This window comes from Notolepis coatsorum (genome assembly GCF_963971535.1).
Source record: "Notolepis coatsorum genome assembly, chromosome: 14".
Classification (NCBI taxonomy): Eukaryota; Metazoa; Chordata; class Actinopteri; order Aulopiformes; family Paralepididae; genus Notolepis; species Notolepis coatsorum.
Genome location: NC_140178.1, coordinates 32844737 through 32872655, shown reverse-complemented (window position 1 = coordinate 32872655; position 27919 = coordinate 32844737). Strand labels below are relative to the sequence as shown.

Sequence of the window (27919 nt, the reverse complement as noted above, 5' to 3'; positions counted from 1 at the left end):
TAAATAGTTAACCCTGCTTGCGTTGAAAAGTAGGAAAGATTATTTATTCGCCACCGCAAATGAGCTGTGCGACTACAGCCAAGTACAGGCGAGACGAGGCCAATTATGACAGTCTAGGCCTCAACGCAGACCGAGGGTCTCCATCCAGCGTCTCCTCGGTGAGCCAGTAGGGGCTGACGAGGAGCAGCCTGCAGGGAGCCCGGGGCTCCCCTGGGGATTGCTGTCTGAGATCTGACTGTGGATCAGACCCAGGCTGCTACACTTACACCAGTTTGGATTTGGCTGACGAAACCTGCCTCCCCGACAGACACCCTCCTCCACCCTGTGCTGTAGCCTCCCGTGCCCTCGGTGTAATGAATAATAATGCAGACTGCACACATTTCTAACATCTCTAACACTACAGTGTAGTGTGACTGCTTCGCGAAAAAGTAGGATAGTGTGAACGGACTTTATTATGCCACAGCTTCGATCTATTGACAATAGTGGTGAGTGGCTGGATAAACTGTGTTGCCAGGACAAGCAGTGCCTCAGGGTGGGCATGGACGCCGGGACATGGAAAATAACACCGGATCATTAAGGCAATTATTCGCGGAGAAAGAGGAAATGGTAGAATTCATGAAGATGACTCTTCTTTTACTGGCTTAGCCGTGATGGAAACCAGACCCCCTCCAGTAGCGGATTCCTCTGCTACTCTGGCCTCGCTAAAGGCTCATCTCAACGGCGCGGTTGACCTCCGCAAAGCCCCAGACGTTGTACCACACAGATCCACATGGTCACATTATGTCATGTAATGCAGTTACAGAGATCACAGTGTCAGTATCCCGAGGATGGGGACATGATGAAAGAGGCCTGTGGTGTGGGACGCAGGGCTCGGTTGTTTGGGTGTGTGAATGAATGACAGATATTTGCCAACCCCAACCCCCCCTGCCTCCCCCCCTCGGAAGAACATTCCCTCTCTTTCTCCAAATAGCATGTCAGCCAGAGCCCATCTGCTTATTAGAAACATACCCCTTACATGTGTTTGATACATCAGGCATCTGGCAGGGGACTTGGCGACTAAACCCAGGCCTCGTGTCGGAAGCTGTGCACCAGTACATACAGTATATGAAGATGTATATTTCATAATTTTGTCATTTTCCATCTCTCTCCTAAGGCCGGGCCGTCGAAGCTCTTCTCTTGACTTTATAAACCGAGTAGCATCTGGGAACATAATACAGAGCTTTGTGTTTCAACACCAGAGAGTAGTTTAGCAGTTGCTCATACGTTTTCCTTTCTCCCACTGATGTCTTTGCCCCTCTCTTCTCTTCTCTTCCCTCCCAACAGATCCTCTGCTTCCTACATATACCTCTCCCACTGACCTGGGTCCCTCTCCTCCCTACTTCACGGATGGCTTCCTGCCCGATGGCTCCAGCAGCCCCTCGCCGGGAGGAGAGACCACCACGGCCAGCCCCGGCTCCCCTCGCTTCCTTGGCCACGGCTTCAACGAGAACCTGATCCCCATCTACTGCTCCATCCTGGCTGCTGTGGTGGTGGGCCTGGTGGCCTACATTGTCTTCAAGAGGTTAGCTGGGGACAAGGGGGGTGGGGGCTGGGGGGGGGGGGATAAAAAAACAGAGCTGGGGCTCTGACAATACGTTTAATATAGGACAGAGACGTTTGATAGTGAGGGAGATGGCTTGCTGGCCTAGTGGGCGGTGTTAGTGTTAGATGGCTGCCTGGCCTATAGTGGGTGGTGTTCGGGTTAGATGGCTGCCTGGCCTATAGTGGGTGGTGTTAGTGTTAGATGGCTGCCTGGCCTATAGTGGGTGGTGTTCGGGTTAGATGGCTGCCTGGCCTATAGTGGGTGGTGTTAGTGTTAGATGGCTGCCTGGCCTATAGTGGGTGGTGTTAGGGTTAGATGGCTGCCTGGCCTATAGTGGGTGGTGTTAGTGTTAGATGGGCTGGCTGGCCTATAGTGGGTGGTGTTAGGGTTAGATGGCTGGCTGGCCTATAGTGGGCGGTGTTAGTGTTAGATGGCTGCCTGGCCTATAGTGGGTGGTGTTAGTGTTAGATGGCTGCCTGGCCTATAGTGGGTGGTGTTAGTGTTAGATGGCTGGCTGGCCTATAGTGGGTGGTGTTAGGGTTAGATGGCTGGCTGGCCTATAGTGGGTGGTGTTAGGGTTAGATGTCTGCCTGGCCTATAGTGGGTGGTGTTAGTGTTAGATGGCTGCCTGGCCTATAGTGGGTGGTGTTCGGGTTAGATGGCTGCCTGGCCTATAGTGGGTGGTGTTCGGGTTAGATGGCTGGCTGGCCTATAGTGGGTGGTGTTAGGGTTAGATGGCTGGCTGGCCTATAGTGGGTGGTGTTAGGGTTAGATGGCTGCATGGCCTATAGTGGGTGATGTGTGGGGTTAGATGGCTGCCTGGCCTATAGTGGGTGGTGTTAGTGTTAGATGGCTGCCTGGCCTATAGTGGGTGGTGTTAGTGTTAGATGGCTGCCTGGCCTATAGTGGGTGGTGTTAGTGTTAGATGGCTGCCTGGCCTATAGTGGGCGGTGTTAGGGTTAGATGGCTGGCTGGCCTATAGTGGGTGGTGTCAGTGTTAGATGGCTGGCTGGCCTATAGTGGGTGGTGTTAGGTGTTAGATGGCTGGCTGGCCTATAGTGGGCGGTGTTAGGGTTAGATGGCTGGCTGGCCTATAGTGGGTGGTGTTAGTCTGACACAGCCCCTGGCTAAAGAGAGGCAGAAGCAGTACAGCTACAGCACATAGGAGGGAGGACTGGTAAAATATTCAGGCCGCTGCTGTTGAAGGCCGAGACTTGACCCACTTCCATCACAAGATTCCCCTCCTACTCATACACCATACACTATACAGTGCCATAAGGCTTTTCAACAAAGGTCACAGCACTTGGAGTGAAATGCATTATAGAGGTCGCACACACACACACACACACGCACGCACGCACGCACGCACGCACGCACGCACGCACGCACACACACACACACACATTACATGTTATTGTGGACACCCACACATGCATGCACACATGGATACAAGCACAGGCTCGAAAACACAATGTAGCACAAGTATACAAGCCCATCGTAGCCATTGATTGACTGAGAAATGCAGACCGGGAGGAAATATGAGTGGCAGCTGTATCAACCCAAACAGTCACGCAATGCCTCTCTCCCATCTGGCCCACATTCCTGTTGTGTTTAGCTCCACGTATAAACAGATTGAAGTTTGTTGTGACATTTACTGTGTATATATTTTTTGTAAACACGTGGATATGTGTTGACCGTACTGCCCCATGCAATACCTCGTGAATATATATATATATATATATATATATATATATATATATATATATATATATATATATATATATATATATATATATATATATATATATATATACACAATACTTTGTGAATTATGTCTGCAATTTATGCATTGTTTTTTATTCTGTCAATTGTGTGCTGATTTGATGTCTATGTTAATTTTATACTAATTGCTGTGGGTCATTCTGGACTGTAAAGTACTATATAGATAGTTATTAATATTTATTATTGTTATATTGTAGAAATGTTTGCATTGAAATGTCTGTAAAGTCTCAACGACATGGAAAAAGTGTTCTTAAGATCTTATGTTCTCCCATATTTTCCTCCCCAAGTGCATAGTGATTGATTATTTATTTTTACAAGCGCCGTCACAATAACTTCATTCATAGGCGTAACAGATATCTTAGCGTTGGGCTGGTTCATTCACCATTTTACAACATTTTGTAATTTGTACCAACTATGAAGCTATTTTTAGAATTATTTTTTCTCTGCTTCCTCTGCTCATGAGACTTTGCTCTATGCTCTATTTATTGCCTATGTTTTTAAACTCTGTTTTTACTCTGTAGCACTCTGAGATTTGGTTTCCAGATATAGAGTGCATTATAAATCGAATGTATTATTATTATTATTATTATTATTATTATTATTATTATTATTATTATTATTATTATTATTATTATTATTATTATTATTATTATTATTATTATTATTATTATTATTATTATTATTATTATTATTATTATTATTATTATTATTATTATTATTATTATTATTATTATTATTATTATTATTATTATTATTATTATTATTATTATTATTATTATTATTATTATTATTATTATTATTATTATTATTATTATTATTATTATTATTATTATTATTATTATTATTATTATTATTATTATTATTATTATTATTATTATTATTATTATTATTATTATGCTTCCAATGAAATATGAAAATGTCTCTTCAGGTGGAACAGCTGTAAGCAGAACAAACAGGCGGCTAATAACCGGGCGGCCACAGCCAATCAGACGGTGACGCCGGAGGGGGAGAAGCTGCACAGTGACAGTGGCATCTCTGTGGACAGCCAGAGTCTTCAGGAGCAGCAGCAGCATGCCCAGGCCCAGGTCCAGACCCAGCCTAGCCAGTACCACACACAGGAGCAGATAGGTGAGACTTACCTACACCTTACCTTCTAAAGCCTTACCTTCTGACACCTTACCTTCTAACACTTTACCTTCTAACACTTTACCTTCTAACACTTTACCTTCTAACACCTTACCTTCTAACACTTTACCTTCTAACACCTTACCTGCTAAAGCCTTACCTTGTAACACCTTACCTTCCTTCTAACACTTTACCTTCTAACACTTTACCTTCTAAAGCCTTACCTTCTAACACTGTATCTTCTAACACCTTACCTTCTAACACCTTACCTTCTAACACCTTACCTTCTAACACTTTACCTTCTAACACTTTATCTTCTAACACTTTACCTTCTAACACCTTACCTTCTAACACTTTACCTTCTAACACTTGACCTTCTAACACTTTACCTTCTAACACTTTACCTTCTAACACTTTACCTTCTAACACTTTACCTTCTAACACTTTACCTTCTAACACTTGACCTTCTAACATCTTATCTTCTAACATCTTATCTTCTAACATCTTACCTTATGTTAACATGTGCACCCCCAAACGTATCTGTAATCTGATTACTGTATTGTTGTTCTTTTTCAATAACTGCAATGTAGCACAATTATCCACCCCCCAAACTATGGTAATGCCTATTGCCAAGCAAACTAGAGACGTCTGCAGGATGGGAGTGACGCTAGAAATAATGTTTAGCAAAAATCTTCACACATCCACTGAAAAAAGGCATATATTAGAATACCGACCTTGGAAACTTTAAGAATAGGTCAGATTAGATTAACACTTTGATTGCCCAACCCGAGTTTTCTCTGGTTTACCCCCCGCGGGTTGAATGCCCACTCACGAGAATTCTCGTATTTTCTCGTTATTTTTTTTATTAGCTATCTGAAATCATATTTCATCAACCAAGTCTACCGTTGGAAATCCAACCACTCCAGGCGCTCAGATGTGGAAAAAAGCGCCCCCTATCGTCTCCCAGATGGTAATTCACCCTTTTGGATTGAACTCAATGAAAATGAATGAGAAAAAAAATCCCTGACTCCACATTTTACTTCTCACTCACGCAGCCGGGGTTGATCAGCTCCACTAGTGAGCCTCAGAGCAGCGGAGATTATGTGTTTTTACAGTATACACGGTGAATCAATAAAAAGATCGATTTTTTCGAATGGCGATCAGGAATTGGAATAATGGATACCATCTGATCTCAGGTAAGGAATCTATGTTACCAGTATTAGGATAATGAGACTCGTTTTCACAGAGATATAAGCTTTTATGTGATTATGTGATATTGCTGTTTCACTGGTCAGGAAATAGGAGAATCGATTTTCAACTCGCGGCACGAGCGTGCATGCGCACACATATACTATCGATAATCTAGCGTTTATTTGAAAACTATTCATAAATAGGCAGAACAATGACAACGTTCTAGAATATTCCAGTAAAAGGCGATTATCATGGAATGTGTTATATTTTCCGTGAAAACAAGTGATTTTCAAAATGCTAGAAAACGGAAATGAAGCGATAAAAAAACAATCTGCCACGACAATGTTGACTGGAAAATGAGTCTTTGATAAGCGACGGGCAGATTAGACACATAGCCATAATTTAAAACATAGATTAGGCGATATTAACATTAACATTGAAGTGGCCCTGGGCATTCAAGGAGGTAAAAAGGAATTAACCTTGGGCAATCAAAGTGTTAAGGTGAGACAGTACCCCCGAAATTGCCCTTTTGCTTTTTTTCAACGATATTGAGATTTTGTTATATTTTTCTTCCTTAACATGTGTAACTGAGGGGTACAATTCCCTGACTGTATTGTTAGATATGATATTTAATACCACTACCTCATGTACTTTAACTTCTGGCCACCCAGTACAAGATATAAGTATGATGAACACTTTCCCACCTGATGAAACGAACCAACACAAATGTACCAAATCGAATATTTAATACAGCAAAAGGTGTATACAACATTCACTTAATTACATTTATGATTTGAAATATTGAATATGCACTTTTATGGCAAATGAGTATTCGTAGGTAAATCAACATTGAATGTCCAATCTCTGGTTGCGCAGGGAGTAAGTATACAACCTGGAATATTTAGGAAACGATAGCGATGGTACTTAAATGATTATAGCTGGATACACTAAGGGGGGGGGGGGTCCCGCTGGTTGTAAGACAGTAGGAGGGGGGGTTAGAGAAGCCGCTGGCGGTATCCCATCTGCGGTATCCCATCCCATCCCGACGGTGTCTTGGGAGAATCCAAAGTCTTGGACACGGTGCCCACAGAACCTCGGGCCGCAGACGAATACAGCTGGACCCTCTGTGGAACGGTATCTGCCGGTCCACAACGGAGAGACGTGGTGCGACCTCACGTGTAGAGCGCCGCCTCACCTGGAGTCCTCTCCGGGGGGTAATTCCAACACTCGGCAGTGTTGGCCTTTATCCATGGAATAATCAAAGCACACAAAGCATAATCCAAGAGCCGTGGAAGGCTCGCCGTCGTCTGGGTAGAGTAATCCAATATACAGGTCCAGTCGCTCTTGACCCGGAGCTCCTTGGATGCAATCACCACTAGGGGTCTGACCAGCCTGGTTAAGCGTCCAGATAACGTCAGGAACGATGGGTTGCTGATAACTGTAGAACTCTAACCGAACGATGCACCATACATAAATGGACTATTATTAGCTTAATAGAATACGTCCAACTCGACGGTATGGTGCCAAACTATGACCATTCAACTATTAATCTACACGATATCTCAATGCCTATTCTGGGCCAAGTAGGCCTTACTACACCGCACGTGCGTGTAGTAACACGTGCGTGTTTGCGTCTGTCACTCTGTTGGAGGGTAAAGAACTGGACTAAAAGAAAGTTCTACTTTACGAGCGCCATATATATATGCGCTATGAACAAATAGTACCATTCGTATTTCGCCCGGCATATTACTGCGCGGAACCGGGGGTTGCCTCGACATGTTAGGCGGCACGATTGAACTTGGACCTAGGGGTATGGCAACCTGGCGCCAGGTTCTCGTCCAATGGTAGAATGAAACTATTATGGGCTGTTTAGTAGAAACGGGGATATTCAATGCATATTGTACAAGGAATATACAGGGGATATCAAACGATATACAAATACAATTAAATATATATATATAAATAAATATACATATTCGGTTTAATCTGATCCTTCACAACAGCCGCCCCCTAATTAGTCCCACCTAATTAGCTAAGCAGAGACAGATTAACCGCACTGTCCACCACTCAAGGTCCGCTGTAAGGGTCAGTCAACTCACAAAGTCATAGGGTCATGGTCATCATCGATAGTATCTGGGAGTCGGGGCAGTTCTATGAGCCTCGCCACGGGACGTGTGTAGGTGCGCCCTTGGACGAGTACTTCAGCTGCTCGGACCTTGCCATCGGCACCGGTGATCACTTTGCTTACGCGGCCAGCCGGCCACATAGCTCTGGGGAGTGACTGGTCAATAATCATGACGACTGTTCCTTCTGTCAAATTGTCTCTCTCTTTTACCCACTTCTGGCGGGTCTGTAGAGACGGTAGGTAGTGAAGTAGGAAGCTGCTCCAAAACTTGTCAGCTAGTACTTGGCTGTACCTCCACATTCTTCGGCCGTTCGCTTCTTCAGGCCTGTACATTGTCTGGGGTAGCGTGGGGTCCAGCCGCCCCATTAGGAGTGTGTTGGGGGTGACTGGGTCGACATCTGCTACATCACCGGAGACGTATTTCTTTATGATCAGCTCTGTGACCTTGTGTCGGCTGTTCAAGACGATCGGGTGCTTAATGTCATCTGGTAGATCGGGGGCTCTCCGCAGGCGACCACCCACTCTGATGAGATTATGTGCGTCACTCTCTGGTGCCAGGTGAATCAGTCTGCTGTCTGATGGGACGGGGTTTCCTCCCTGTAGACAGTCTAGCTCATCGGGGAACGAGTCTCTCTGGGCTCGTTGTAGTAGAAGAAGTTCTGCTTCTTCGTAGTCAGCTGCTGACATGTCAGTGGTGGACTGAATCTCTGGGTGGTGCCGCAGGAATGTTCTTTGTTGCGCACTCTCTAGGGTAATGCAGTCATCTATGTTGGGGTCTGTGGAGGCGACAGTGCTCAGTCCACAGAACATAGGCTTCTTGTTCTCAGCCTCCTCGTTACTTGCTTCCCTCGGGGTGGGCGTAGGCCAATCTCCTTCCGGGAGCTGGAGGAATGCTGGTCCGTCACTGTAGATGTTGCGACGGGTTAGGTCATCCAGGGACATTCCCCGGGTGATGACGTCAGCTGGGTTGTGTTTGGTATCCACATACCTCCAGCTTGCTTCTTCTGTTAATTCTTGAATCTCGGTGACTCTGACTCCCACGAAGACTTTGTATCTGCATGAATCAGACTTAATCCATGTGAGTACTGTCGTGGAATCTGACCACAAGATTGTTCTATGCACCGGAATGGTGAGTTCACGTTGGATTAACGTGGCTAGATGCGCTCCTGCGAGGGCTGCGCAGAGCTCTAGACGTGGGATAGATTGTTGCTTACGTGGGGCTATTCTTGAGCGGGCCAGTATGAAAGCAGTGTGTATCTCTCCTCCCATCTCTTGGGCACGCAAATAGGCAACCGATCCGTAGGCTACTTCGGAGGCGTCGCTGAAGACGTGTAGCTCAATCTCGCATGTCTCTGGCCTCACTGTGGATGGGAAGTAGCTGCGGCGTATATTGACACCTGGGAGTGAGCGGAGTTCCGTCTCCCACTCTCTCCATGTTGAGGCAAGGTGTGCGGGTATTGGGTCGTCCCAGCCCTGGTCCTTGTCCCATAGTGCTCGTACAATCATCTTTGCCCTGGTGGTGTAAGGTAGAATACATCCCAACGGGTCATATTGTCTGGCGAGTGTTCTGTACACACTCCGTCTGGTGGTCGGTATCGCCGCCGACCTTCCTTGCTCTGGAGCCAAGAGTTTGTGTCTATAGTGGAGCGAGTCTGTTTTGAAGCGCCAGACTAATCCTAGTGTCATTTCTTGGGTTTCTCCTGGGATTGTCGCCATCCAGGTCTCGCTGCTGGCAGCCTTGTCTGCGGAGGAGAGGCTGCGCAATACGTGCGGGTCACTGCTGGCCCACTGCCTGAGATCAAAGCCTCCTTTGATTAGGGAGGCGCGTAACTTGATTAGGAGAGCCTCGGCTTCTTCTTGAGTCGAGACGCTTTGTAGACAGTTGTCCACGTAGAAACTGTTCTTCACACTGTGTTGGGCCTCTTCATCCGCTGTTGGGTCCTCTGCGACGTGTGGGTTGAGGTTGCGCAATACTGGGGGGTCGCTGCTGGCAATGTATGACGCCGTGGATGGCTGATACATCGGCGAGCGTTGGGGGAGAGGCCTCCTAGGCGGGTCTCCTCTTGCGCTTTCCTGTGGGCTGGTACCGGCAGGGTACCATAGCCAGCTGGTCCAGGTGCTATTCCTCGGGGCTGGTCGTGCGTCGTGCTCACCCGTGAATAGAGTCGGGGGTCTGTAGCGCAGCGCCGCGGGGGTATAGCCTGGACTGTATGGGACCTCCTGGTCCGGTGGAGTACTGTGCTGTCGTCGGGCTTGGTTCTCCTCCTCTCCCTCTTCTTCCTCTATCAAATCTTCCAGATCCTGTAGTGGTTTATCTTGCTTCTCCGCAGTGTATGCCGCTCCTTCCTTGTAGCTGGGTCTCGCTTGGACCGGTCTGGGAAGGGGGTCTGCGGGGGGTATAGGCTTCGTCTGTTGGTCAAGTTCAGGGTCGCTTGCTCGTTTAGGAGGCGCTGCTCTTGACGGTTGTCTCGACGAGTTCCTTGAACCCCTGGTGGAGGGAGAGGGCGTTGCCCTGGGGATCATCAGCCGCTTCATTAGCTGCGCTTGTAGCTTGTCGCGCTCTGCCTGTAGTCTGTCGCCCTCGGCTTGGCGCTGGATGAGATCGGTGTTGCGCTCTGCTTCTCTTTGGGCATAGTCAGCGGCGCGCTGGGCTTCGGCGGCGGCGCGCTCTGCTTCTCTTTGGGCATAGTCAGCGACGCGCTGGACTTCGGCGGCGGCGCGCTCTGCTGCGGCGGCGGCGCGGTCTGCTGCGGCCCGGTCTCTTATCATATTAAATTCCGTCTGAAGGCGTCTCATCTCCCGGCGTCTCATCTCCCGGCGTATGCGCTCTTCTTCGCTCCGTCGCTGCGCTTGGAGGCGTTCTCTTTCAATAGTAAAATGTTCATGCTCGCTAAGCGCCTGTGCTTGGAGACGGTCGCGTTCACCCCGAAGTCGATCGCGCTCGGTAGAGGCTGTCAGGCGGACGAGGAACGCCTGTCGTAGCATCCTCGCCGCTTCTCTGGGGGAAGGCGGTTGTGGAGGTGAGCCGCTCCTGCGTGAGCCGCTCCTGGGGGTACTCGTTGGGGAGTCCTGGAGCTCTAGTTCCTCGGCGCTCTCCTCTTCTTCTTCCGTGCAGAGTTCTCTCTCTGTAGGGTTGTCTTCCTCCCGGGGCTTGTCGGGGACTACTTCTTGAGTAGTGGCGGGGGGTAAAGGCATGTCAATTCCCTCCTGGTCCCCACCGTGAGCTTGGTCAGTTACATTAGGACCTACTATGGCCTCTGTGGTCGGGGAAACCTGCTCGTTAAGGTCAGACATAATTTTACTTTCTACTTTTACCACGTTTACCATTTGTCGAAGGCTAGGTAGTTGACTGACAGTGTAAGCCTCTAAGTACTGAGGTGTCTGTCGTCTGCGCCGCGGGCGTTCTAGGTTAGGAGGATCGTTTGGTGGAGTGTTCATCATAGGCCATTTCGATATTAATAACACTATATTAATATTACACTAGTTACCATCCGGCTCGAAGGACCAATTGTAACTGAGGGGTACAATTCCCTGACTGTATTGTTAGATATGATATTTAATACCACTACCTCATGTACTTTAACTTCTGGCCACCCAGTACAAGATATAAGTATGATGAACACTTTCCCACCTGATGAAACGAACCAACACAAATGTACCAAATCGAATATTTAATACAGCAAAAGGTGTATACAACATTCACTTAATTACATTTATGATTTGAAATATTGAATATGCACTTTTATGGCAAATGAGTATTCGTAGGTAAATCAACATTGAATGTCCAATCTCTGGTTGCGCAGGGAGTAAGTATACAACCTGGAATATTTAGGAAACGATAGCGATGGTACTTAAATGATTATAGCTGGATACACTAAGGGGGGGGGGGGGTCCCGCTGGTTGTAAGACAGTAGGAGGGGGGGTTAGAGAAGCCGCTGGCGGTATCCCATCTGGCAGACGGTGTCTTGGGAGAATCCAAAGTCTTGGACACGGTGCCCACAGAACCTCGGGCCGCAGACGAATACAGCTGGACCCTCTGTGGAACGGTATCTGCCGGTCCACAACGGAGAGACGTGGTGCGACCTCACGTGTAGAGCGCCGCCTCACCTGGAGTCCTCTCCGGGGGGTAATTCCAACACTCGGCAGTGTTGGCCTTTATCCATGGAATAATCAAAGCACACAAAGCATAATCCAAGAGCCGTGGAAGGCTCGCCGTCGTCTGGGTAGAGTAATCCAATATACAGGTCCAGTCGCTCTTGACCCGGAGCTCCTCGGATGCAATCACCACTAGGGGTCTGACCAGCCTGGTTAAGCGTCCAGATAACGTCAGGAACGATGGGGGTGCTGATAACTGTAGAACTCTAACCGAACGATGCACCATACATAAATGGACTATTATTAGCTTAATAGAATACGTCCAACTCGACGGTATGGTGCCAAACTATGACCATTCAACTATTAATCTACACGATATCTCAATGCCTATTCTGGGCCAAGTAGGCCTTACTACACCGCACGTGCGTCGTGGGGAGGCTTTTGCGTCTGTCACTCTGTTGGAGGGTAAAGAACTGGACTAAAAGAAAGTTCTACTTTACGAGCGCCATATATATATGCGCTATGAACAAATAGTACCATTCGTATTTCGCCCGGCATATTACTGCGCGGAACCGGGGGTTGCCTCGACATGTTAGGCGGCACGATTGAACTTGGACCTAGGGGTATGGCAACCTGGCGCCAGGTTCTCGTCCAATGGTAGAATGAAACTATTATGGGCTGTTTAGTAGAAACGGGGATATTCAATGCATATTGTACAAGGAATATACAGGGGATATCAAACGATATACAAATACAATTAAATATATATATATAAATACATATACATATTCGGTTTAATCTGATCCTTCACAACAACATGTCTTATTTCAAACTAGTGGCAATAACATATCGAAAGCACACAATTAGTTGTTTATTTTACTTAATTTTGTCTGATTGTGTCCATAGATCACAATTACAATACAAAACGTTGAGGTTGTTTTCTGAAAAACGTGTTTTTATGCATTTTACTTACACACAAAGTCTTCGAACTCCATTTCACTAGTACCTACACACACCAAACTTTCCACATTTCTTCCTATCCATATCCTGCTTCTAATTACAGAAGGGTTTGTTGATATATCATTCATAGCCGGGTTTATAGTACATTTTATATTTATATTATATATTTATATATTTTTTTATGACAGTAGACAGTATTTCCTGATGTATGGGCTGATAAGAGGACATAGCCACAATCCCTTCTGTGAAACGTTTATTTTTTTAATGTATCAACAAAATTAAACCAAGTTTTTGAATCTGGCATTATCCATGTTGGTGATGCGAGACTTGGCGATACATGCAAATGTGCACATATTTAATGAGGAAGTGCCTCATTTGCATATATAAACATACAATTCAGAAAACTTTCAATACATTTTTTCTTAGTTTTTATGTACATAACAAACTGGGAAAGTTTCATAGTGATATCTATTTAAATATTTGTTCACCTTAAGATGACATGCTTTCCCTACTGGCAAGAGCACATAGGTTGAGTCTGAACATGCCATGCTAACACCTAGTGCTCCTCAGAAATCTTGAACATAATCTTACCCTGAGTATCCAGTTCAAAAGGTGAGTAATCACAAATATGACTCATGCTTGTACAAAGGGCTTGCGAACAAATCTGGTGTTGACAGGTTTAACATCTATTTCAGTGTATGTATCAAATGGGTAACATGTAGGGAATGTATCTGTGCATATGGTCAATCTATATTTACCAGTTCTCAGCTATGCAATGAATGAGTGCACACATAAAACAGAGAGAGAGAGAGAGAGAGAGAGAGAGAGAGAGAGAGAGAGAGAGAGAGAGAGAGAGAGAGAGAGAGAGAGAGAGAGAGAGAGAGAGAGAGAGAGAGAGGCCAAAGTCTCATCTCAAGTTTTAATCCTGCAACCCATTTGTTTTGTTTACACGGTTTATTTTTCTCATATTTCTATATTCAGAGTTAATTATATTGTTTTCAATGTTTATTTAGTTCTCATATTTTTACATTAGATTCGGTTACATTGCCAATATTTATGTCTTTCTACAATTACCCTGCCCATACCTGCCCCCCCCTCCCTCCTGCTATGACGCCAGCATTTCCCAAAGGGGATCAATAAAGGAATATCTTATCTTTAATGATGATAAAATGAGATGAACGAGACAACAGAGACTATATTTGATATATAGCACACGAGTTTGCATGAGAGTACAGTCTCTGGGTTCTCAGGGATCATATGAAACTGCACCACATGTCCCTTCAACCATGAATGAGCAGCTGGAATAGCAAGAGAGAGAGAGCGAGAAAGAGACATGAAGTATTTTGGGTGTAGGCCCGTCCTTATGCCGTGGTCTGTGTTGATGGTGATTTGTAATCGATACACATGGTAAAGTTAACCACTGCAGCATGTCAGCCATGAGGAGCTGCCATTTCAGAGAGAAACCGTCATCAAGTACAGTATAGCAGAAGACTATTGAGCTGCACCGTTCTCTAGTTCTCCTAGTCGTTTGAGATTACTATGATTGATTGTTAAATCATAATACTGCGGCGAAAGAGGTGAGTTCAAGTTGTTCCCATAGTTCCTATAGTCTAATTAAATATGTTCCTCCTACATCCTAGTAGGGTCCCATATGAAAATCAATAGTACTACTTTTGTATTCCTGTGGTTTTACCATAGAAATGCTATATATTCTATTCACTGTAGTATTTTTATAGTAATTTGTGTGTGTCAAAATACAACAGGAATACTATAGGTTTTTACTATAGTTCATTTCCATACAGTGTGGCATTTCATTCACTGAAATAAAGGCATTTCTGAGTTGCTTTGGCTCATAGAAGCTGAGAGCCCTACCCTGCCTGCCTAACCCACACCCAAGAGTCAGAAACATGTACAAACTGGGCAGTACATTAGGTAGGCAGTGTTCCTGGCTCCAGAAAGCATAGCTAATTGAGTAATTAAAGCTAATGTATTGCTTATGTGTACCCCTTTGTGACACAACATAATTCTGAACAGCTTGTTAATCTTCAAATCCTTGGCCGATTGGCAAGGAGTACATATGTCATTTTCCCCTTCTGCACCTAAATAACATCTCAGACCCACACACTGGCATGGCAAGATTTGCAAACCAAGAAATCAATCATTATGCTGGAATTCGGATTGAATAAATAACAGCGGGTAGTTTTCTAGAGCGATGACCTGTAAGTTCCAAAATTCTTCATTGTGTTCAGAATGTTAGAACCCTGGTCCTATTTCCTACCAATGATGCTGTCGACAGTACCATCCATGCTGTTCGTCACACTGGATACCCACAGTTCAAGCTAGCTAGCCAAAACAAATGCTAAGTCTGTAAAATCCCTGAAATATACGTAAAGAAAACCTACTTTGGGTGCACTGTGGAGTAGGATTTAATTGTTGTGCTTTTACAAATCTAGCAATTATAACCCATTCAAATTTATATCAACACTTTTAACTCTGCAAGACCCAGATATATTTCTACTTGCAAAAAAATATATAGTGTTTTAAAAAATATATATGTTTTTGTGCGGTAACTGTAATAAAAACAATCTTCTGAAAAGTAACCTGTGCAATTACGGTTATCTTATTTTTGTTATCTCGCTACTTTATGTCACTTAAGGATTACAGTAACTTCCCAACACTGGATACGAAGCGACAACATACATGTTGCCAATTCCAAAGCCCAGTCAGAGGGCAGGGGCAACCCAAGATGAATGGGTGCAATAAAGAAAGGTAAGCTTCACAATTTGAAGGGAAGAGGGGGGAGGAAGAGGACTGTGAAGTGACCTCAATAGAACACAAAGTGACAATTGACCATCCTTTTAATATGCACATACCATAGAACACAGAGACCTTCTTTCTAATACCCATAGAGTGGCTCAACCTTCCTTCTTCTAATACACACAGAGTGGCTCGACCTTCCTTCTAATACACACAGAGTGGCTCGACCTTCCTTCTAATACACACAGAGTGGCTCGACCTTCCTTCTAATACACACAGAGTGGCTCGACCTTCCTTCTAATACACACAGAGTGGCTCGACCTTCCTTCTAATACACACAGAGTGGCTCGACCTTCCTTCTAATACACACAGAGTGGCTCGACCTTCCTTCTAATACACACAGAGTGGCTCGACCTTCCTTCTAATACATACAGAGTGGCTCGACCTTCCTTCTAATACACACAGAGTGGCTCGACCTTCCTTCGTATACATACAGAGTGGCTCGACCTTCCTTCTAATACACACAGAGTATCTATCTAAGTCTATTCAAGGGTGTAATACAGTACAGTGGATCCACAAAAGTAGTATGACCAAGGCAGTGAGTGTGTAGTTACAAAAATTTAAAAATCATTCATTTATAGACCATGATGGGTTTTTTGTTCTTGATTTATTGTGATGTTTCTTCTTGACTTGTTTAAAGAAGACTTGTCCAGCCCATGGGGACATTAACACATTGAGTGCCAGCCACGAGAAATCTCGTTATTTCATGCCATGCGTTGAGTGCCAGGGACGAGAAATCTCGTTATTTAATCGTTGTTGCTTTTATTACCGATATCCATAAATTTTTCATCAATCTAGCCTCACGTTAGGGAAAATACCGCCCCCTATCGTCTCCCGGATGGTAATGCACCCATTGGATTGGACTCAATGGAAATGCATGGGGAAAAAAAAACCCAGAATCTACATTTTACTTCTCAGGCATGTAACCGGAGGCGATTGGATTCATTGTGGACACTCAGACCAGCGTGGATTATGTGTTTCGAGTACCTAACGTTGGATCAATTGGAATGGCGATCAGGAATTGGAATAATCTTTTTGCAGAACATCTGATGTGAGGTAAGGAATCTATGTTACCAGTCTTGGGGTAATCAGATGTAGTTTTCACATATATCTCAACGTGTCCCCTATGTGTGTGTGTGTGTGTGTGCGGCGTTAGCGCCAGGCAGGGCATAGATAATCGATTTTCAGCCCGCTTCTCTAGCGTGCATAAGTACACATATACTATCGATAATCTAGCGTTTATTTGAAAAACAATTCATAAATCAGCCGGAAAATGACAACGTGTTGTGTGTATTCCAGTAAAGAGCTATTATCACGGAATCTTTAATTTTTTCTAGTAATTTCCAAAAACGTCCGTTTTTCAAAACGGTATCAAATACAAATGTACCGATGAAAAAACAATCCGTTTCGTACATGTTGACTGCAAGCAAGTCATTGATAAGCGACGGGCGTATTAGACACAGCCATAATATAGAATATAGAAATAGCTCCGCGGAAATCATGAAATATCGGAAAATCTGTCCAAAAAGGCTGGCATTCAAGCGATAAATCGTGCGCCCCCTGCTGGCACTCAAAGTGTTAACGTGTGATTGCAGGCATTACAAATTAATTTGATTTGATTTGATTTGATTTGATTTAGAGGCTGTTTTTGAGTACATAGCCATTCAAATTGGGAGGCTTTTACATTTTTGTACTAGCAGAGTAACATGGTCCTTCTATTTTCTGGGGTTCTATACTACCGGTATTACACTCTTGAATAGATAATGTGCTTTCTACCCTACTGGCAAGGGATGTCTCCTAGGGTTGTCAGACTGAGTGGTATTTTGAAACCTCTCAAGTGACCCCAAATTCTGATCATTCATTCATTCATTCATTCATTCATTCATTCATTCATTCATTCATTCATTCATTCATTCATTCATTCATTCATTCATGCATTCATTCATTCGTTCGTTTGTTTGTTCATTCATTCATTCATTCATTCATTCATTCATTCATTTATTCATTATCTCTCTTCTCACTCTCATTTGATCTCATTCTGTTATTCTGTTTCCATGTAGGGAATAAGTTGAGCATGGCAGTATGCTAACTAGCACAGCGGGGGGCACATTTTGATTTGGAACTATGCCTGCTGCCCGTCTAATTAAGCCTGGGAAAAGCTTGTTTTTTAAGGCTAGTTTTTGTTCTTCTTTTCTTTTTTTCCACTAAGAAAATGCTAACTGAAGAAAGGAAGCCATTTTTTCCACGAGGATTAGCATGTGATTGGCTCATTTGAAAGGATGTCAACCCCTTTAACCCTAAAGTCTCCATTCGATTGGCTCATTAGCAGGTGTTTTGCAATGGAATCCAGGCCTGGGCCCACAAACTTCTTTAAAATCTGATCCAGCATCAGTGTTTAATATCAGCTAATTAGCTGTCTGCTGTAGAGGAAGCCATTAAAAGCACAGCACTGAGCTCATGCCGCGGGCTATTCCTCCACTGCTAATGGGGCGACTTGTTAAAAAGACCCTACGGGATGAGAATACACACAATAAATCCATAACAATCATAGGGGTTTCCTTTGTCAAATTAACCGTATTTTTTAAATAGGAAAAAACAGGCTGTTAAAGTGAAAAAGGGCAATATGTTTTGATTGACAGCATGAAAAAGGCATTCCCTGTATGAGTCACAAGACTTCCTATAACAGGCAGCTATATTAGGTCTGCTCTTCCCCATTGCCAACTGCTCAATCCCCAGTGTTTAGCAGTAGTGACGTTACTAGTTTAATTCCATTTCTCAGTAGTGTGGCGGCAGCGCTGCTGTTTTCTGAATCAAATAGCTTTTCAGTAGCGAAGCCCTTTCATTTATCAAGTAGTGCGGCAGCATCCGCACAAGCTAAATTTTCTCAAGCGTTTCTGAAGCTCAAGCACAGCGGTAACATTAAACAGCTATGGTAACATTTTGCCTGCATTGACCAAATGACCATTCACATCTTTCATGTGTGTGTGTGTGTGTGTGTGTGTGTGTGTGTGTGTGTGTGTGTGTGTGTGTGTGTGTGTGTGTGTGTGTGTGTGTGTGTGTGTGTGTGTGTGTGTGTGTGTGTGTGTGTGTGTGTGTGTGTGTGTGTGTGTGTGTGTGTGTGTGTGTGTGTGTGCACCTGACCTGCTGTGCACGCGCTTACACAGGAGAGCTTGTCAACCGGTCTTCCTGTAGCTACACACATGCGTCTGTTACAGATATTAATGAGCTGGGCAAAAATCTAGAGGATTAGGCAAATAGGTTTGGTTGTTCTTCTAATGTAACTCAAGTCAAGTAACTGCACGCTATGCCACTGGTGGTCATGTTGGAAAGCAGCCTAAATGACGCTTTCCTAAACCCGCAGTAATACTTTCACTTTCTATTAACGGCGTATTGAAAGTCTATGAAGAACAAATGTAGGCTACATACTGAATCAACATCTGAGTCTGATGATCTGACACTGAACTTACAATGATATATTGCTGGATTCAACTTTATGATATAACAGCGACTCGCAGGGACTGTGGTCACTCACTCACTCACTCAATCATGGACGATCTGGCAGTGTTGTGGGACCCATGCGCAGTAGATCTGGCAAGGACAGTGTTGTGGGACCCATGCGCAGTAGATCTGGCAAGGACAGTTTTGTGGGACCCACACACAGTAGATCGGGCAGGGACAGTTTTGTGGGACCCACACACAGTAGATCGGGCAGGGACAGTTTTGTGGGACCCATGCGCAGTAGATCGGGCAGGGACAGTTTTGTGGGACCCATGCGCAGTAGATCGGGCAGGGACAGTTTTGTGGGACCCATGCGCAGTAGATCGGGCAGGGACAGTTTTGTGGGACCCATGCGCAGTAGATCGGGCAGGGACAGTTTTGTGCGACCCATGCGCAGTAGATCGGGCAGGGACAGTTTTGTGGGACCCACGTGCAGTATATCGGGCAGGGACAGTTTTGTGGGACCCACACACAGTAGATCGGGCAGGGACAGTTTTGTGGGACCCACGTGCAGTAGATCGGGCAGGGACAGTTTTGTGGGACCCACGTGCAGTAGATCGGGCAGGGACAGTTTTGTGTGACCCATGCACAGTAGATCGGGCAGGGACAGTTTTGTGGGACCCATGCGCAGTAGATCGGGCAGGGACAGTTTTGTGGGACCCACGTGCAGTATATCGGGCAGGGACAGTTTTGTGGGACCCATGCGCAGTAGATCAGGCAGGGACAGTGTTGTGGGACCCATGCGCAGTAGATCTGGCAGGGACAGTTTTGTGGGACCCGTGTGTAGTAGTAACTTTCTCCAGCTCTGGCACAGCGCTAACATAGTGTGGAGAGTGGTCTGACTAAGTGATGCCTTGAGCTGCATCTCCCTAAATCATCCTTAAACACTAATGCTATCAACAACACAAAAACTGCCCCCCCCACCACCAGCTTTGCTGTCTTATGAAGCACAATCTCAGGAGGGTCATACAGAACCAAGCATTTCACTATAATGTACATGTACCTTATATGTGACAAATAAAAGAAAACTTGAATTTGAAACTTGAGCTGCTAAAAAGCACAAGGTGCATACATGGGGATTGTGCATGGATTAAGGTGCATGGATTAAGAATCTACTCATGTTTCTTCAAGTGTACAACAAAGAGTCTTATAATAGTTGTGGGTCTGGACGGTTTTGTGCTTGTTTCTCTAATGCACATTGGTTGCCATTTGTTTTACATCGATATGCCCTGTGGTGAATACATTTAATATAAGTTTGCCTGTGAAATTGATCTTGGCTTTCACTCACTATGCTACCTGTTATTTATTCAGGAAATAATAATTTTTGAGAAGCATGAGGGAGAGAACAAATATGGGTGGACAGTCCTGTCCAGCTTTCTGCGTGACGCACCAGTCTCCCTCTACCTCGTCCAACAATTATTTACTTTGTAAAGAGTGTGTTCATTGATGATTTAGGAATAATCATATTGTGGTGTCCAAGACCAGTCATATTGGAGAAGGCAAATCATAAGTGTTTTGGTTTGGTAGGCTAGCCTACATGTCCATGCAGTAGGCTATTCCATTTTAAAGTGACCTTATTAATATCTTAATGTAGATCAAAACAAAACTAGGGCTGTAAAAGTGAATGCAATAATAATAAGTTAACACAAATTTCCGCGATGATGTCGGGGAGGTTGCGACCCTCTCTGCGCCGCCCCCCATCTCCCTGTCTCCGGCTGTCTCGGAGTGATGACCGGAGTGTTGAACGTCCCGTGATTAAGACGGGGAGGATGCAACCCTCTTTGCGCCGCCTCTGTGCCTCAAATAGATTCGCTATCAGTGTTATGGTTTGACACCGACCCCAAACGCAACGACACAAGAGAGTAGGATTCAGAGTTGCCAAAAACAAGGGCTTGTTTATTAAGACTAAATAAACAGCACAGACTTGGAAGAGTTCAAACAAAGACTGGAATACAAGCAAGGATGAATGTTGCTGCTCTGCAGCTTCTCCCGGGATGGTAGTCAGGGGAAGCAGACGCTGACGTCAGAGCCGCTCTGCAGACTTCTCTCGGCAGAATCTCCGAGGTGGTTGCGGGACCGAGAGAGAGAGAGGGAGCGAGTTAACTCAGAGTGCAGGTGGAACAGAGCAGGTGAACAGGAGAGGTGACTTGTACCCGAAAACAGAGTTATCCAGTGACTGAATCTTCGGTGTAAATACACACTGTGAGTAACGTTCAAAAACACAATCCCAAGTGATAGATATCTTCGGTGCAAAATAAACACTGTGAGCGAAGTCCCAAAAATACAAATCCAATGTGATAATATCTTCGGTGTGTAAACACACAGTGGGAGATGTTAGGCCAAAATATTATCCCAATGAAACAATCCAAAAAAGGCTAAACGCTGGGTGAGTGACTGTCTGATAAAAAGCTGGAAATCTTCAGTGTTATATAAACACACGAAAAACGGAATTGGATCAAAGACAGTCATAAAAAACTCACCCAGGCGTTGTGCGTAAAGAGCGTTGGAACAGAATGGAGCGAGCGCGTCGCCTCGGGGAAAGGGTGTCCAAGAGGAATGCTTCTTGAATATCCTGGAGGCAAAGCACAGGGAAACAACAGCAGGCAGCAGGAACGGCGAATGCAACTGAAATATCAAAACGATCCAACAAAACTTGAATGGGGAAACGGGGTATAAATAATACGGGAATGCTTAATTGACAAGCAGTGACAGCTGAGGGATGTGATTGATAAGCGTGTGGACGGGGAAGAACCAATCAACGACGTCTCTGGGAAGAAGCGTGTGAATAGGGGAATGAAATGATTAACAGAAAACAAATGGAAAATGAGCGAGTAGGCTTAAAGGAACAGAGCGAGTAAGTGAGGACAAAACCTCACAGTACCCCCCCCTCCACGGGAGCCACCCGGCGACCAGGCCGACCCGGCTCGTCAGGATGGGCACGATGGAAGTCAGTGATCAAGCCGGGATCCACGATGAGCTGCCGGGAGACCCAGCTACGCTCCTCAGGGCCGTAACCCTCCCAGTCCACCAGGTATTGGAACCCCCGGCCCCGCCGACGAACGCCCATCAACCGGCGGACCTGCCACTGGGGGTGACCATCCACCAACACGGGAGGCGGAGGATCAGGAGCTGGAGGCATAAGGGGACTGAGGGAGACGGGCTTAACCCGGGAGACATGGAACACAGGGTGAATGTGCATGGACGCAGGAAGTTTCAGGCGTAGGGCCGCCGGACTGAGTACCTTCAGGACCTCGAAAGGTCAGACGAAACGGGGGTTGAGCTTCTTGGCCGAGGACCGAAGCGGGAGGTCCTTTGCGGAGAGCCACACCCTCTGCCCAGGGAGGTAAGTCGGCGCAGGAACCCGGCGCCGGTCGGCACCACGACAGGCGCGCTCAGATGTCCGGAGCAGCGCGGTCCTGGTGATCTCCCAAACTCGTCGGCAGCGGTCGAGGTGGTCCTGCACGGAGGGAACTGCCACCTCCGCCTCCTGTGCGGGGAAAAGAGGGGGTTGGTAGCCCAGGGAAACCTCAAATGGTGAGAGGCCGGTGGCGGAACTGACCATTGAATTGATGGAGTATTCAACCCAGGGAAGGAAACGGCTCCAGGATGCCGGTCTCTCGGCTGCCACACACCGAAGAGCAGACTCCACGCTCTGGTTCATCCTCTCCGTCTGTCCGTTAGTCTGGGGATGATAACCAGAGGAAAGACTGACCGTTGCCCCCAATCCCTTGCAAAAGGCCCGCCATACCTGGGAGGTGAACTGGGGCCCCCGGTCAGAGACGATGTCCTGGGGAAACCCATGAAGGCGGAACACGTGGTGAGTCAGGAGGTCCGCCGTCTCGGCCGCCGAGGGAAGCTTGGAAAGGGCCACGAGGTGAACCCCCTTGCTGAATCGATCCACCACGGTCAGAAGGCAAGTGTTCCCCTGGGAGGAGGGAAGACCTGTGACGAAGTCTAGCGCCACATGTGACCAAGGACGGCTTGGAACGGGAAGTGGCTGTAAGAGCCCGGAGGGTGCCTGGTGTGAGGCCTTGCTGCGGGCACAGACCGCGCAGGCCAATACGAACTCCTTGACGTCGTTCCGCATGGTGGGCCACCAGAAACGACGAGCCAGGAAGGAGAACGTGCGATGGACGCCAGGGTTGCAGGCGAACCGGCTGGTATGGCCCCAAAGCAGTACCCGGGACCGGACAGAGTCGGGGACGAAGAGACGATGAATAGGAACGTTGCTTGGAGCACGCTGGAAGCGTAGGGCACGTCTAACCACTCCCTCGATGCCCAAGGTGATGGCTCCAACCACTCGGGCCTCCGGGAGGATGGGAGTAGGGTCCTCAGAGGGTGGAGCCCCCTTGGAGTGTAACCGGGACAGGGAGTCGGCCTTCGTGTTGCGGGAACCGGGGCGGAAGGTCAGCGAGAAGTCGAACCGACTGAGGAAACTGGCCCATCTCGCCTGCCGACCGTTGAGGCGCCTGGAAGCGCGGATGAACGTCAGGTTCTTGTGGTCCGTCCAGATTGTAAAAGGCTCCTCGGCCCCCTCTAGCCAATGACGCCACTCCTCCAACGCAGCCACGACCACCAGCAGCTCCTGATTGCCGGTGTCGTAGTTCCTCTCGGCAGGGAGGAAACGACGCGAGTAGAAGGCGCAAGGATGTACCTTCTGGTCCGAAAGAGAACGTTGGGATAGGACAGCGCCCAGTCCAGTATCCGAGGCGTCCACCTCCACAATGAACTGTCTCTTGGGGTCAGGGTGGAGCAGGATAGGGGCGGAAGTGAACCTCTTCTTGATGGAGCGGAACGCAGCACATGCCGCTGGGGACCAGTCGAACGGCAGAGCGGGGGAGGTCAGCTTGGTAAGTGGCTCCGCCACTTGACTGTAGTTCCGGATGAACCTTCGGTAGAAGTTGGCGAACCCGAGGAAACTCTGTAACTCCTTCCGAGTGGTGGGTTCAGGCCAATCCTCCACAGCTTGGATCTTGCGAGGATCCGCTCGGGTCAAGCCCTTCTCAACGATGAAGCCCAGGTAGTCGACGGAGTCGGAGTGGAAACGGCACTTCTCCGCCTTGACGAAGAGCCGATTGTGGAGGAGGCGCTCCAGCACACGGCGGACATGCTGGATGTGTTCCTCGAGGGTCCTGGAGAAGATGAGGATGTCGTCCAGGTACACCACCACGAACACCTCCAGCATGTCACGAAGGACGTCGTTCATGAGTGCCTGGAATACCGCCGGGGCGTTGGTGAGGCCGAACGGCATCACTAGGTACTCGTAGTGGCCCCTGGGGGTCTTGAAGGCGGTCTTCCATTCATCGCCCTCACGGATACGGACAAGATGGTAGGCACTCTGGAGGTCCAACTTGGTGAAGACGGAGGCCTGGGTCAGTGGCTCGAAGGTGGAGTTCATGAGAGGTAGAGGGTACTTGTTCTTGATGGTGATCTCGTTGAGCTGGCGATAGTCGATGCAGGGTCGCAGGTCCCCATCCTTCTTACCAACAAAGAAGAAACCGGCCGCCACCGGGGAGGAAGAAGGCCGAATGAGTCCTGCTTCCAATGACTCAGAGATGTAGAGATCCATCGCCTTCTTCTCCGGAACGGTCAGACTGTAGAGGCGGCTGCCGGGAAGCGGAGCCCCTTGGCGGAGGTCGATGGCGCAGTCATAGGGGCGGTGAGGTGGAAGGGCCTGAGCCCTGGACTTACTGAAAACCTCCAAGAGGTCGTGGTACTCGGGAGGTATGGACGAGAGGTCCGGAGGCGACTCACCAGCGGGCCTCCGGGGCGGGGGACAGGACGCCGCCTGCAGACACAGGGCGTGACAGGAGGAGCTCCAGCCCTTGATGGTACCGGAGGACCAGGCGATGTGGGGCTCGTGCAGCGCGAGCCAGGGCCTACCCAGGACCACCGGGACAAGGGGGGATTGGGTGATGAGGAACTGGATTCTCTCGACGTGGTTCCCAGCGATGGTCTGCACGACTGGGCCGGTGCGTTAAGAGATGTCGGCCAGGCGGTGTTGGTCCAACGAAAAGATCTCCAAGGGCCTCACAAGGTCCTCAAGTGGAATGTTGGCTCGGGTAGCAAACTCGAAGTCGAGGAAATTCTCGTCTGCCCCAGAGTCGATGAGGGCCTCCACCGTGGCTCGTTGGTCCCCCCAGGCCAGGGTGACGCTCATCAGATGGTCAGGTGGTGCGCGGCTCTGGGAATGGGAAAAACGGCTCACCAGGATTTCCCGGGGTCTCGGCGAGCCTGATCTTTTGGCCGGGTGGGGCAGTCGGCGATTCGGTGTCCCTCCCCTCCGCAGTAGAGGCAGAGACCGGACCTGAGCCTTGCCTCAAGCTCCGCCTGGATGAGAGCGTCCCAGCTGCATGGGTTCCTCCTCGCGAACCGAACGGGAGGACCCGCTACCACCAGTTGTGTTGAGGACAGGGCGTCCAGGAGTGACGTCATGCGTCCGGGGAATCCGGGGTACCTCAGGAGGTAACAGTCGGGTCCTCTCGCGCCTTCTCTCCTGGAGGCGTCCGTCGATGCGGATGACGAGGCTAAACAGGTCCTCGAGGGAGTCGGGCACCTCCCGGGTAGCGAGCTGGTCCCGGACTGCGTCACTGAGCCCCCTCAAGAAGGTTAGGCGAAGTGCAGGGTCGTTCCATCCACTCTCCACCGCCGCCAGTCGAAACTCCAGGACGTAGTCAATTACCCTGCCGCTCCCCTGTCGGAAGGTCCCCAACCGGGCTCCAGGGTCCAGACCTCGGGCTGGATGGTGGAACACTCTGCGGAGCTCCGCCACGAAGTCTGGATAGGAGAAAACAAAATCTGCATCCATTGCCCAGGAGGAAGTGACCCACTGGGCAGCATGGCCTGAAAGCAAGTTTGTCATATAGGCCACTTGGGACCCTCTAGCAGTAAAACGGCTTGGTTGATGACGGAAAACCAACTCACATTGCATGATGAATGTGGCACACTCCTCGGGATTGCCGTCGAACAGCCGTGGGACGGAGAGACGGGGTTCCCGAGGTGCGGGATCTGCTGGGGCTGCGGGGAATGCTCCTGAAGGATGTGAGGGAAGTAAAGCATTAACGGTGTCGCTCAGCGAGTGAAGCTGAATGAGAATACCAGATTGTTGTCCCGCCAGAGCGGCCAGTGACCCTTGAATAGGCAGGACCTGTTCCCTGAGATCCTGCACCGCAGCCGCAGCCCTCTCTAGTTGGTGGCTGTGATCCTTGGTCAACTCGACTTGAATAGCAAGTGCGGTTCTGACCCTCTCTGTGTCGGCTGGGGTCGTCATTTTGGTTGGATCGTAATGTTATGGTTTGACACCGACCCCAAACGCAACGACACAAGAGAGTAGGATTCAGAGTTGCCAAAAACAAGGGCTTGTTTATTAAGACTAAATAAACAGCACAGACTTGGAAGAGTTCAAACAAAGACTGGAATACAAGCAAGGATGAATGTTGCTGCTCTGCAGCTTCTCCCGGGATGGTAGTCAGGGGAAGCAGACGCTGACGTCAGAGCCGCTCTGCAGACTTCTCTCGGCAGAATCTCCGAGGTGGTTGCGGGACCGAGAGAGAGAGAGGGAGCGAGTTAACTCAGAGTGCAGGTGGAACAGAGCAGGTGAACAGGAGAGGTGACTTGTACCCGAAAACAGAGTTATCCAGTGACTGAATCTTCGGTGTAAATACACACTGTGAGTAACGTTCAAAAACACAATCCCAAGTGATAGATATCTTCGGTGCAAAATAAACACTGTGAGCGAAGTCCCAAAAATACAAATCCAATGTGATAATATCTTCGGTGTGTAAACACACAGTGGGAGATGTTAGGCCAAAATATTATCCCAATGAAACAATCCAAAAAAGGCTAAACGCTGGGTGAGTGACTGTCTGATAAAAAGCTGGAAATCTTCAGTGTTATATAAACACACGAAAAACGGAATTGGATCAAAGACAGTCATAAAAAACTCACCCAGGCGTTGTGCGTAAAGAGCGTTGGAACAGAATGGAGCGAGCGCGTCGCCTCGGGGAAAGGGTGTCCAAGAGGAATGCTTCTTGAATATCCTGGAGGCAAAGCACAGGGAAACAACAGCAGGCAGCAGGAACGGCGAATGCAACTGAAATATCAAAACGATCCAACAAAACTTGAATGGGGAAACGGGGTATAAATAATACGGGAATGCTTAATTGACAAGCAGTGACAGCTGAGGGATGTGATTGATAAGCGTGTGGACGGGGAAGAACCAATCAACGACGTCTCTGGGAAGAAGCGTGTGAATAGGGGAATGAAATGATTAACAGAAAACAAATGGAAAATGAGCGAGTAGGCTTAAAGGAACAGAGCGAGTAAGTGAGCAAAGGACAAAACCTCACAATCAGCTCTCTTTAATCTCTCAAAATGTTCAGTTGCTATCGCTATCAGCTCTATCTTTAATTTTTTTAAATGTTCAGTTGCTATTGCATGCACTCATCTGTGTTTCACTACACACATGAGTGCATGCTTACCAACTGTTAGTCTGCAACACTACTATCACCGACATCTAAGAAGGGAGATCCCCCCTTGAATGGCCCTTCTAAGGTTTCTCTCCTCCACACTGCCTGTGGAGCATTTTTTCCCTATTGTTAGGTTTTAGTGAATTTTTCCTTACCTTCGCGTGGGGTATGTCTGGGAGTGCTTGCATTCTATTATTTATTTGCATTTATTTTAAATTGGTTGGACCTTATGGTGTTCTTGTTTTGTTCTTGACTTATTGTTATGTTTCTTCTTGA

At 47.4% G+C, this 27919-nt stretch overlaps 1 protein-coding gene across 1 annotated transcript in view; it reads left to right on the top strand.

Annotated features, from left to right (window-relative positions):
- The window catches only part of ngfra (nerve growth factor receptor a (TNFR superfamily, member 16)), a gene marked incomplete at both ends in the record, with an annotated part of 78814 nt that overhangs the window by 40616 nt on the left and 10279 nt on the right, over positions 1–27919 (top strand). The window contains 2 exons of the mRNA XM_084329072.1: positions 1324–1561; positions 4293–4492. Coding sequence (XP_084185198.1) covers positions 1324–1561; positions 4293–4492 — 438 coding nt within the window. The remainder of the gene's footprint in view (positions 1–1323; positions 1562–4292; positions 4493–27919) is intronic.